The following is a 13,281-nucleotide window of genomic DNA, read 5'->3' on the forward strand; positions in this document are numbered from 1 at the left end:
AATGCAGAAATTATCATCGCTTCATCGTGTAACTTAATTAATTGGGAATCACCCAATTACCACATTTTAAATATTCTTCTACAAAAAAAATTAATGTGTTCTTAGATCATCGTGATGGATATCCTTCCATGCCTTTGATGTTAAACTCAAAGGACGCTCGTATGTAGCGAGATCGAGGTCGGTTCGCGCATAGCTAATTGAATTGGAAAACAGAATGACACAATCTAAATGCATGTGTGAAGCGCAGTCTTCATCTATATTTACCGCAGCGTCAAATAACTTGCGATTGAAAATTATTTCTTCTGTATACAAAGTACATATAATACTTTGCACAAGAAAAATGTCGAGGCATTTTATATTATTGAAAAAATTAATAATCTAAAATAATTAAAAATAAGGAGCTTTTAGTAATTATAATTAATTATAAGAAAATAGATGATAAAAATATTTTAATTTTTAATTCCAAGCACATTTACATTTTAATTTTTAAGCAATTTTTTCCAAGCAAATTGTGCTTGAATAAAATTCCAGATATTTTTCTTTAATTTCTAATATTATACCCTTAATAAGAAACAATAAATAAAATGTTTAATAAGTTTCTTAACAAAATTAATTTAGAATTAATTAAAAAAGATTTTTTTTATATTATTATAATTATTATTTGTAAAAACTTTTTTCATAAAACATTTTCATAATTATTCGTACGAGAATTGTTGTTGAATTAAAATTTAAAAAAATTTGATTATTTTAGATGTTATTTATTGGGACGATTTTAAAATTATTGATTAGTTATAAATTATGTAACTGCAAATGGAATAATATTTACAGATCAATATCGATAGCATAAAGAATTCTGTTAAAATCGTTTACAATTCAATTATAAAAATTATTTGCTTGCAAAAAGTTGCAAATTGGAGCCAAACGCGTCTTTAACGCATATTCTTTGATTTCACGTAAAATTGCAAGAACTTTTGACAATTTATATTATGTTAATTTCTGTTGCTGGGGAATACCGTTTAATTGAAATTTGATCGAAATAAATTAATCTTGTTACGACACAATGTATTCGTTGAGATAACATTTTTTTTTCATCTGTCATAATTCTTCGATTTTATTTGAGATTACATCTCTGGAGTCTGTTGATAAGAGTGATATATATTGCAGATACAATGCATAGATTTCGCACGTATTAAATATATCACTAGTTTTACAAGAACTTTTTATGCAACAGATTGTGGAGAAAAAATTACAATAATAATTACAATGATAATTACAACCGTAAATAAGTAGTTAATTAAAAGATTTAATGATGCAGGTCAAGAGACATTTCTAAATTAGTCACACGCGTCAAAATCCCAAATTCCCAAATACAGATTTATTTCGCATAGTTTTAACGCGGATTTATACTGTCCTACGTTAGGTGAAAGCATCTTTCCGACAGCTTAATTATATTAATTACATAATGGTAGGATCGATAGAAAGATTTCCACGGGTTCTTACATAAAAATGTTTCACACGTAGGCTCTCTGATAATGCAGTGCAGATTCTACCTCTGTAACGCGCATAAAGCGGACGCAACTTGTGGTAACCGGAAGCTGTACGATTCTGTACCAATAAATTTGCGTTTCATCATCGCGAGCGCGTAATACACGGACATATATAACCATGTGTATTTGTCTGTGCTATCGCGGAAGAATCGCAATCTTAAGGAATGACGAGAAATTCATAAAAATTATACAAAGAGAAAAAAAGAAAATCAGTAGATTACAGAACAATATGAAATAGAATCTATTTTAACATGTGACCTGGACTTATATTTTATTTTGTTTTTTTTCAATATAAAATGTCTATTATTAATTAAATTTTAATTAACTCAAACAGATTTGATAAAATAATAAAGACAAATGCGCGTATTTCTTATAAATTATAAATAATAATGTACAATTTAATAATTCCTGTATTATAAATACAGATTAAAAATTTATTGCAATTTTGTGTTGTGCGTTGTATTCTAAAATATTGTTAAAATTTAAATAACGTGTTAATTTATGCATGAACCAAGACCTTTCTCGCCTTCGGAAGTACATCGAAACGAATTGCCGAATCCATCGTTTTTCTTGGCAACGAAATTAGATATATAAAATATCGAAGTATGTTACTTATTTTTTAATATCTGGAACTGAAATAATTGTAACGATTTGTGAGACTTAGTCTTAATATCTGACAAATATTGAAAAAAATGTTATAATAATTTTCACGTTTTTTGTTGTCACGAATAAATACGGAAATCTTTCAATTTAATTTTATCAAAAATAAAATCTTGTATAATGCAATTTTATTCTACGTTTTCCATTTATTTTTTCTCGCTTAGAATCTCTCTTCCTGGTTGAATAGCATCAAGAACACTCGGCACGATTATGCTTATAGTTTCAACGTCTGATTCAAACTGATTGTACCATCACTCAGCAGTTACATCATTCAACTTTAACCGCAATAACTCAATGTCCGAGTCGGATGTATCTCGAATAATATCACGCGATACGCAGTGTTGATCGTTTCGCGCAACGATAAATCTCGTATCCATCGATCGCAACGGAATGCAGAAGGACCAGAAAGCGGAAGCGAATAAAAAAAGGGAAAATCACTTTCTGATTTTCATTGCGAAGTTTGTAAAATCTATGAAGACCAAAATAATTTATCCCATTATATACGAAAATAAAGATTTATATAACTATAAATAAATTTCTCGATTATTATACACGGCTGTGTTAAATTGTTCTCAATAAGGATACGTAAAAGTAAAAAGTAATATATGCATACATCCATCTCACTCCTATATTTCTTATTCGTTTTTTTAAACAATATAAAATATTTAGGTAATTTAAAAATAATTCATTTACTTAAATGAACATAGTCTAGTACCCTGCACTAATTTTATGTAAAAATGGATTTCCGTTAAATTAGTTGGTTTTTTTCATATGTTGTAGCTTATCTCTTGTGCTTATGACTTGTTGAACAAAAAATGTAATGGTTGCAAAGATAAATAATGAATAATTGCTATAATTTAAAGTGAGTCAAACAACTCGTAAAAGCTGAGTTTAACTGATTGTAAATCAAGTGATTATCTATATTATTTAACTTCAAGCATATTATATTTTTTGCTCAGTCAATAAAAAACTACGCATATGAGAAAACCAGCAGATTTTACTAAGATTCAATTTTATATAAGGATTTAGTGTGGGGTTTTGAATTTATAAATTTATTTATTTTATATGAAATTCCAGATAAAATTAAATCTCGATAAAATCAGCTGGTTTTCTCATATATTGTGGTTTATCTATTGAATAAAAAATATAATAGCCTCAAAGCTAAATAACAGACAATTATTGATTTACAACTAGTCAAATACGAAAGGTTTTGCGAGTTATTGACTAGCTGTAACTCAGTAATTGTTTATTATTTACCTTTGTACCTTTTGTTCAGCAGATTATAAGCTGCAACTTATAAAAAAAAACTAACTAATGTTACCAAAATCTATTTTTATATAAGATTGGTACATGGTACTTTGAGATAGAACTATTTAAACAAAATCAAAAATTTTAAATTGAAGGAAAATGCACAATATTTCTCTATAAGAGGTAGACAATTCGTTTTTTCAGATCGGACAAATTTCAACATTGTGCGTTGGCGTAGGCAACACGTGCAAAGAACTGCGTTCCGGTTGACATAATCCGGATACGCATCTCCAGGGCTTCTCTCACTTCCAGCAATTGATCGCTATGATCAAAATACTTGAATCTGAATGAAGCCGCTGTATATTGACACAAATTGTAAATAAAAAAAAAAGCAGATGAAATTCTACTTCAAATAACCATCACGGAAAAAAATTTAGCTATTATAGCTAAATTTTAGCTGTGCCTATATTATTGTACAATCTGAAATTTAGTTATTGTATGCTTAAATTTTAGCTGTGATAATATTGTTTAGCTATAGTTTAACAGAAGATTCTATAGCTAAAAAATATTAGCTGTCGTAGCTAAAATTTAGACATGATAAATAAATTTCATGTGTAATATAGGGATAGCTAAAAGTTAGTTATGGTGACTAATTTTTTATTAACGTGATGATTTCTTACTTTCTTGGAACGCGGGAATCGATCAGACATTCGCGTAATTTTCTGGGTCATTGTATACCATATCGACAACAACGATGATAATGATGATCGAAATGGACTTACTGTCTACGGTCATTTTGTGGAAATGCAGTATTATTACAATACTTGATATTTTACAAATTACATTATAATTTTGCGAAAACAAACCGAAAATTGTTGGACCTTATCGGCTGGCTTTGACGAGGAAACATAAGTAGAACATCGAGAAAAAAAAGAAAAAAAAACATGCGAGTTCCGGATAGTCAGTGATCAGTGATTATGATCGTAATTTGTAGATATTAAAAATCCTACAAAATTACGACTGATTTTATGAGGCATCATTGTCATCATACTCGTCGTCGTCGTCGTCGTCGTTGTGTAGGAATGCAGATTCTGGTGACGAGAACAATGTTACGACTGATTAATGGCTGGCAGAGCGTGATAGGGAATCCCGCGAGATGGGTACGTCGAAATGAAAAGATAATTTATTAATAGAAGGCAAGAGAGTGAGTGTGCATCCTCTTGGAGGAGCGGGACTAATATGAAGTAAGAATTCGCGCATCCCGTCGTGAACGCATTTATTTTATTCACGAAAATACATCGCTCGGCCTCTGAAGGCCGTTCCTAAGTATCGTCGAATAAATCACGACGCAGGCTAAGTCCCGGCGAAGCTACTGATATTAATTGTTCTTCTACAAAACGGAGAAAAATTATTTATGAGCGATTCAGAAAAAAGCTCAATTCCTCGCGTAAATCCGTAATTGCAGGATTTTACGCGCGATTTCACAAGATTAATTTTTTGATCATTACAATTGATAATGTCTATATATCATTGCATGAACTAGAAAAATATTGCATAAAAAAACAACAAAACAATAAAATATGATAATGAGATTTTTTCCCTTAAAAAATTCCACAAATACAGTGATGAAAGCAAAAGGAATAAAACACTCGCGAATCACGTTTCCAAAATATATATTTAAAATAAATTTTAATATAAATTTATTGTGCATCGATGCATATTTATTGCTTATTAATTTTGTATAGAGCATTGGAAATTTTAAAGTTTTTGTGTTCGTATCTGCCTTAATCTGTACATTTATCTTATTATTTATCTTAATTAAATAGATTTAAGTTCAAGTTCTTTGTACAATATACATATTCAAACAAAAGAAGAGAGAATAAACAGAATTTGTAGAAAATACAAACAAAATAAATTAAATTTGTATTTAAGATAGAGGAATATCGCTTTAAATGTTAAAAAAATTATTTAAAATTTAACTTATTTTCTGCCTCTAATTCTACTTTAAAAAAAGATAAAACTAATCTATTAAATCTCAATTAAATCTCTTTTTTACTTTAATATTTTTTTATATTTTAAATTAAAATTCTCATTTTTTTTTAAACGGCCTGATGTAAAATAAATTTTCATGGTTCTTTAGAAAATAAGCATTATGTAATGCATATGCACAATAGGTAAACAAAAATCACGGAAAAAAATTAACTACTATAGCTTAATTTTAGCTGTCCTTATATTACAAAAGGAATTTAGTTATCGTACCTAAATTTTAGCTAGAAGATATTTTTTAGCTATAAAGCTCTCCGTTAAACTATAGCTAAAAATATTAATTACGATAGCTAAAATTTAGATATGATAACTAATATTTTACAATTAGCTATAACGGAGAATTCTATAGCTAAAAATATTAGCTATAGAATTTAGCTGTAGCTATAGCTAAAAATATTAGCTATCATAGCTGAAATGATAATAAAATTTCAGATTGTAATATAGAGATAGCTAAAATTTAGCTATGGATAATTTTCTTTTTTTCCGTGAATGCGATAAATAAACGAGGACAGCCCTTTTTATCAATGCAGATTTTTGAAAATAATGCTCCGCGAGGCCTTTGACTTTTCAATGACATATCGCGCACAAAAATTCCGATATAAATTCTTTAAACATGAAAGTATGTAACAGTACTGTTGCTGATGTCATAATATATACAAATATACAAGTATGTATGCGTACATGCATATATAATCTACACAGTGTCGTATCCGCGGCGCGGCGCCATTCCGCAATCAGGAAATCCCGTATCCTCCGATGTTTTGCTAGAGAGGATCCTGGACCGGTACCGGTCAGACAGTTAGTTGAATTATAATGAGCGGCGCGTGCTGGATTGGTCTGATGCCAAAGCGAAGTTATAACCCGAAGAAATTTTATTCTTAATCCCTTCGCTTCTCTAATTTCTCCCCTCCGATACGAGAAGATAAATCGATAAAACGATAAATCGCTCGGTAAACAGAAACATTTTTTATAATCTCTATATTTTTTCTGTCTTTTTCGCGAAGCTAAAATTGCATATAAAATTAAAATTTTCACCGAGAGAAAAAGTCGTTCATATATAGCTATAACACAGATAAATTTATCATTTCATTATTCCTTAAAAGTATATTGAAAAAAAATTAACTTGAATAAATTATTCAACTAAATACTATAGAATTAAATATCCAACAAAACGTGTATTTGACTTAAATACTTATATATGTTCAATTAATATAATAAAATAGTAATTTAATTGAACGGTTTAGTCAAGTTAATAATTTTTTTCTTAGTGTACAGTGTATTTATAAAAACATTTGATTATGGTATCAAGTTTATGCAGTTTAATTAGGCTTAAATTTATGAGGAAGATTTTCTCGAAGCAATAGGTGGTAAGAAACGAACAAATAAAATTACTAATGAATCAATTATGAGTATCACGATTCTCATGAAAATATTTAATTGCTTCTGTCTTTTTCGCGAAGCTAAGATTGTATATAAAATTAAAATTTTCACCGAGAGAAAAAGTTGTTCATATAGTCATAACAAAGATGAATTTATTATTTCATTATTTCTTAAAAGTACACTGAAAAAAAATTAACTTAACTAAATTATTCAATTAAATACTATTTTGTTAATTAAACATATAAAAATATTTAAATTAAATATACTATATTAAATCTAATAAAACGTGTATTTGATTTAAATACTTATATATGTATCTTCAATTAATAAAATAGTAATTTCATTGAACGATTTAGTCAAGTTAACAATTTTTTCTCAGTGTGCAGTATAATTATAAAAACATTTGATTATATATGATATCAAGTTTATGCAGTTTAATTAGACTTAAATTTATGAGAAAGATTCTCTCGAAGCAATAGCTCGTTGGTAAGAAACGAAGGAATTAAATTACAAATGAATTGATTATGAAAATATCACGATTCTCAACCGATTTTGAAAACGTCTAGTTCGTTTTCTGCGAAGCTAAGATTGCATATAAAATTAAAATTTTCACCGAGAAAAAGTCATATAGTCATAAAAAAGATATAAATTTATCATTTCATAATTTCTTAAAAGTATACGCACTGAAAAAAATTGTTAACTTAACTAAATCGTTCAACTAAATACTCTTTTGTTAATTGAACATATACAGAAATATTTAAATATACTATATTAAATCTAACAAAACGTGTATTTAACTTAAATACTTACAAATGTTCAATTAACAACATAGTAATTTAGTTGAAGGATTTAGTCAAGTTAACAATTTTTTTTTCAATGTACAATGTAATTATAAAAACATTTGATTAGTATAAAGTTTATGCAGTTTAATTAGGTTTAAATTTATGAGGAAGATTCTTTAATAATTCCCTCTCGCTGGTAAGAAACGAAGGAATTAAATTACCGATGAATCGATTATGAGAGTATCACGATTCTCATGAAAATGTCTAGTTGCTAATTAGAGGTAAGTAATTGTCGACAATGACTCAGATGCGAGAGAAACTTTTACACATCAGAGTAATAAGACTCCGTATTGGTGTCATCTTTCTTGGGAGGCATCCACGACATCGCTAATGTTCATATTCACACTCGTATACACGTGTCTCCCATATGGCAAGGCCGTATGCAAGGCCGAGATGCCATGATTTATTCGTACGGATGCATATATATATATCGGGAAAGAGGACTTGTAGCTAATCGTGATCGATAAATATTTTTTTTCATTCTAAATATTTTTTCTCTTCATCTCGGAAGTTCTGTTTTGCGTATATAGTGATACATCATCCAAACCCGTAATTCAGCAACTTTGAAACGTAAATCAATATTTTTTTAGTTCAAGAGAAGAGAAGAAGCATGGAAACACAAAATGAACAACTATAGCTAAACTTACTGTCTCAATAAGCTGTTCTTATGTTATACATAAAATTTAATTATCATGCCTAAATTTTAGCTGGTAGCTAATATTTTTATAGTTATAGAATTTTTCGTTAAATTATAGTTAAAAATATTTTTTACCATAGATAAAATTTAGGTATAATAATTAATATTTTTAGCTATAGTTTAACGGAAAATTCTTAAGCTATAAAAAATATTAAGGCGATAATATGATAACACCACTAAATTTTGGATTGTAATAGGGACAGCTAAAATTTAGCTATGGTGACTAATTTTTTTCCGTGAGCTTCTATTTACGGCCGAACTTTCTATTTTATAAAACTACCATTATTTAACAAATTAACAAAAATATATAATGTTGTAGAGAAAACAATAAGACAAATAAAATTTTTTTTTAAAAATATCGTTTCTGACAAGTGACAAATTACAAATTCAATTTAAATTTATTATTTAAAAAGTTAATTTTGTTATTTAATTTAATCAAAAATTTTAATTTTGAATGTAATTTTTTAATTTTAACTAATACGCATTTACTTGTATCTAAGCCATTCTATCTTGAAAAAAATGATGTGTTCGTAACGTGTGTATTCTCTCTCTCTCTCTCTCTCTCTCTCTCTCTCTCTCTCTCTCTCTCTCTCTCTCTCTCTCTCTCTCTTTCTCTCTATTAATTATCAGAAAAGTAATTAATAGTGTGAATAATCGAATTTCAATAATGACGTTTTCTCGCATCTGGTCGATTTAAACGAAAAATGCAAATCGGTATACATAATTTAAACGTGATTTAAAATTAATCTAATAGGTATCGAGTGTTTGAATAAATTTGGATTTTTATATCTTCGAAAAATCCTTCTGTTGATGTCAATATAAATGCGAGTAGTAAAATGTTAACTCGGCGTCTAGTAGTCGGACAATGTTACCGGCTTTAAACGAAGATTGATTAGACATTTAAATTAATTTTTCGAAGTACTCAAAGAAATTTCTTGATCGTATTAATTATTTTATGATTGACGGTCAAAAACATCTCGGACATTTATCATGCAAATTTAATTCGCAACAATCAAAATCCAGCCAATTTCTCTATTCTACTACGCAAGAAAAAAAATTATTTTTGCAATTGTTAATTAAAATAAAATCTTATTTCTTCATATAATTTTATAGAGAAATTTATATTATCAATCTTTACAAAAATATTTAAACAAGCGTTATTTTTATTAAGAGAAAAGAATTTATAATTTATATTCACCGTCATTATCTCTCGAATTACGGAATTACTGAATAACGCGAGGATGTACCCTATTTGCATTTACATCCGAAATCACGGAGATAAGAGACGCTTTCGAATACTTCCCGGATCTTAATAAAATTCAGGGTCAATGTTTATTTTCTATGCACGATAACAGACGCGCGGAATCGTCTTTTTTGCTACACGATTTCGCATTATTTTCTGAAGAATTTTAATACTACCTTTGATGTGTCATTGATAAATTTTCGAAGGTGGATTGAATAAATTGCAATTAATAAACACAACATGTGGTAGGCGCCAGACTCCTTCTCTCTACATAAATCGCTTTCTTATGTAGGTGTGTAGTTAATCGCTTAATAAATTACGCACAAAAATTGGTGCCCAAAAATTCAGTAAACATTCTACTTGATTTAATCGACAATCAATCAGTGTTTCGTTATGGTGAACAGCATTAATAATTATGAAGATGTGAAATCGTGTATATGTCATGATCATTTAAAAATATATGCACGCTCGCTTAAAAGCATATTACCATGAGAAATAAATAGATACGTAGGTTGTAAATATAAAAATATATTTTGCGTTTGTAAAACGTTTATAACAGCTATTCGCTTCTAAAATATATCGAGTTTGATATAAACAACGCACTGAACGTGTTAAACAAGTAACAAACTTTTAAAAATCATGACAGCTCATTCTTTAATGATGTGTTCACACATTGTGCTCCGAATTTTTTTTTCTAGAGGAAATTTTTTTCGTATTATCATAATACATAATACGAATATTATTTATACATCACACATTTTCATATTATTATCAAATTTTAAAATATTTAACAATTCATATTTTTCTTTCACCATAATATCACTGTATATTTAACGTCTCCCATAAGCATGATTAGATTGATGTTCTAAAACATAAACAATGCTAATTTGCATCTTTCTAAAAAGAAAGAGTTACTTTTATTAACAAGACTTACCTTTATAAAATTCTCCCAGGAAATTAACCTCAGGCAATAGGAAGTGAACTTTCTTTAGGACCGTAGCTTTTGATTGCAAGGCAGCATTAATGTTCCAAATCTGAAATCATAATACAACTTTAATTTCATCTAATTATACATACATACATACATACATACATACATACATACATACATACATACATACATATATATATACATACATACATACATACATACATACATACTTACTTGAACATTGTTGTCTACTTATTAATTTACAATATACTTACTTGAATAAGATCTTCCCTATCACGTATAGATACAGTCACTCCGCAGACTTCATCATCTTGTGCTACATGTGTAGTAAACTGTTCTCCAATAGCTGCAAGCACCACTTCTTTCCACACACGTTCCTGAAAAACATCGGAAATGTAAGTTAGATGTTATGCAACAAAAGCAAGAAGTTGATTATCTATACAAGTTAAGAAATAATAATAATAATAATAATATCAATTATCTATATAAAACTTTGAAATAAGTACAAAATAACATGTTAAATAAAACTATATAAATAATGTAACTTAACATAAATCAAGAAGTCCCCATATATATTAAAACTTAGCAATATATTGTCAAAAGAAATCAAAAAATCAATGTCAACATAAATATAGGATATTTACAGTATCGCATTTATGGCACTTTAATCTCCAGGTCCCACCCTTTTGATTCAGTTTATCTTCCCATAAAGGATATCTCTCATCTCTCATTAAGTGGTAACTGTATCTAACCTGACAACAAAAAATTTAAATAACTTATAGTAAAATATAAATAACAATAACAAATAAGTAAACAATATATTAGAATAAAATATTAAATAGCATAGCATAAATAAGCAATAATATATATAATTAATATCAATTATAAATAAGTTGTAATAATTTTTCCTACTTCAGCAAACAATGTAGAATAAAAGAAATAATGAAGAATTTCGTTATATATATATAGCAATAATAAAACTGTCACTATTACTGCATATTCAATATAAAAGTGATCAAAATTTGTTATTGTAACTTATCATTTGATATTACAAACTTTTTTGTTAATAAAATCTGGCAGATTATATCTATTTCTAGAACTTGTTATTCAAATAAAATAATTTATGGTACAAAAATATTTTACTATTGCAAAGAAATGATGATATTGCTGAAAACTGATTCCATTTTTTCATTAATAAAGTTAAAGAATTTGTTGTAAAGAAATAATATGCAAATTCAATGAAACTATTTTTAACAAATTAAATCAGCATTCTTGTTTTGCAATGTAACAAGTCTCTTTCTATTCCTCAATAATTAATAAAATGAGTTATAATTAAAATAAAATATGTTACGCTAATAAACTTATTTTTTCAAAAAAGTTTATCATTATACCTGCATATCTCCAGCATTTGGTATATTATTGAAGACTGCCCAGAAATTTTGCACAGTATTTACAGTATAGATTTTCTGCAAGTTGGCTTTGTATTCTTCAGCGGTTGTTCCAGGGATAGCTCTATTAAAAAGTTTTTTACATTAAAAATATTTAGCCAGTTTCAATGAATTTTGAAACATGTATTTACATTTATATTATACTAATTTAATATATCACCTATATTTAATATATCAACTTTGATATATGTTGTTTTTTTGTTTAGAATAACTAATCTATGTTTATATGGTAATAATTAATTTAAATCTGATAATACTTTAAGACATGAATTTTTAAGAATTCAATAATTTAGAGACAGATTGAGAAATTCTTCATTAAAGTGAAATGTATCAACTTAAATGAATTATAGAATAATGCTGATATTTTTTCAAATTTTAACGTTATATCAAAAATAAAATCTAAAATATAAAGTTTTTCTAAATCTAATATTAGACGTTCCAATATTGCTTTTATGGAAGCAATAATTTCTTTAATTTTTACAAATAAGAATCAAAAGAAGAGAATGAATATTTTATTTTGTACACTAGTTCTGTAACATCAATTAATCCTATCTGAAATATTTTATATAATTATTTATAACTAAATACATTAATCATTTATGTGCATGTGTTGCAGAATAATAGCAACATATTATACCAAAATGTATCATAATATAAAAAGAAATTTCTTTGTTTGGCAACCACCTAATGAGATCATTTAGGAGGATAAAAGTATTACAGGGAGAAATGTTCTGAAAATATAATATATAATTTATCATATATATAAATATATATATATATTATGTGAATTAAAATATACTGCACTTAAACAAAGTGAGATGAAAAGCAGCAACCGATATCGATATCAAAGTTGAAAAGGATTATTTGATAGAACTTATCGCGAAATATTTGTGTCGTGATGTTTGACAACAATAAGAGTGATAAAATCGAGATGTATATATTTCTGTAGGTATGCCCTGACGAAAGAGCGTCGCGCAAGAGAAGGTTATACGAGAAAAGATCGATGTTCTCTCTTACTTATCGAGCCAGAAAGTCCACGAAGTCTGCAACGGAATGCCGGAGCCTTCCTGTTTTTCGATCGCGCTGACGGTCTCATCGGACAAGACCGGTGTCTTCAACAGGTCCACCGAAAGAGAGTTGCTCTCCTTCGTTTCGCATTCTGCCGCGGCCATGTTCGAAACGACGATGCAGCAGCGCTGTAACGTCAAAATCATGTGA

At 28.0% G+C, this 13,281-nt stretch overlaps 1 protein-coding gene across 2 annotated transcripts; it reads right to left on the minus strand.

Moving 5' to 3' along the window:
- Nucleotides 1–10,175: 10,175 nt before the first annotated feature.
- On the minus strand, nucleotides 10,176–13,281 carry LOC114944813 (eukaryotic translation initiation factor 4E type 3). 2 transcript variants are annotated; one of them, XM_029320860.2, is made up of 6 exons: nucleotides 13,081–13,281; nucleotides 12,007–12,127; nucleotides 11,260–11,367; nucleotides 10,870–10,992; nucleotides 10,598–10,697; nucleotides 10,176–10,528 (listed from the first exon to the last, which is right to left on the minus strand). In XM_029320860.2, exons 1-6 carry the CDS (start codon nucleotides 13,275–13,277, stop codon nucleotides 10,494–10,496), a joined length of 684 nt encoding a protein of 227 aa, XP_029176693.2. In that variant the 5' UTR covers nucleotides 13,278–13,281; the 3' UTR covers nucleotides 10,176–10,493. The 2 variants fall into 2 exon arrangements, with proteins under 2 accessions (XP_029176693.2, XP_029176694.2); XM_029320861.2 differs by lacking the exon at nucleotides 11,260–11,367.

The sequence above is a fragment of the Nylanderia fulva genome, unplaced genomic scaffold (assembly GCF_048542155.1).
Source record: "Nylanderia fulva isolate GAGA-0341 unplaced genomic scaffold, ASM4854215v1 Scaffold13, whole genome shotgun sequence".
In the NCBI taxonomy this organism is placed as follows: Eukaryota; Metazoa; Arthropoda; class Insecta; order Hymenoptera; family Formicidae; genus Nylanderia; species Nylanderia fulva.

Bases quoted from the DNA above. Each gene is read 5' to 3' on its own strand.
- LOC114944813 (XM_029320860.2), bottom strand. From the start codon at position 13,277: ATGATTTTGACGTTACAGCGCTGCTGCATCGTCGTTTCGAACATGGCC. The intron at 10,993-11,259 runs GTAAATATCCTA...GATGTTTTTCAG, and splicing joins AGTGCCATAAATGCGATACT to GAACGTGTGTGGAAAGAAGT. The intron at 10,698-10,869 runs GTAAGTATATTG...TTATGATTTCAG, and splicing joins ATAGGGAAGATCTTATTCAA to ATTTGGAACATTAATGCTGC.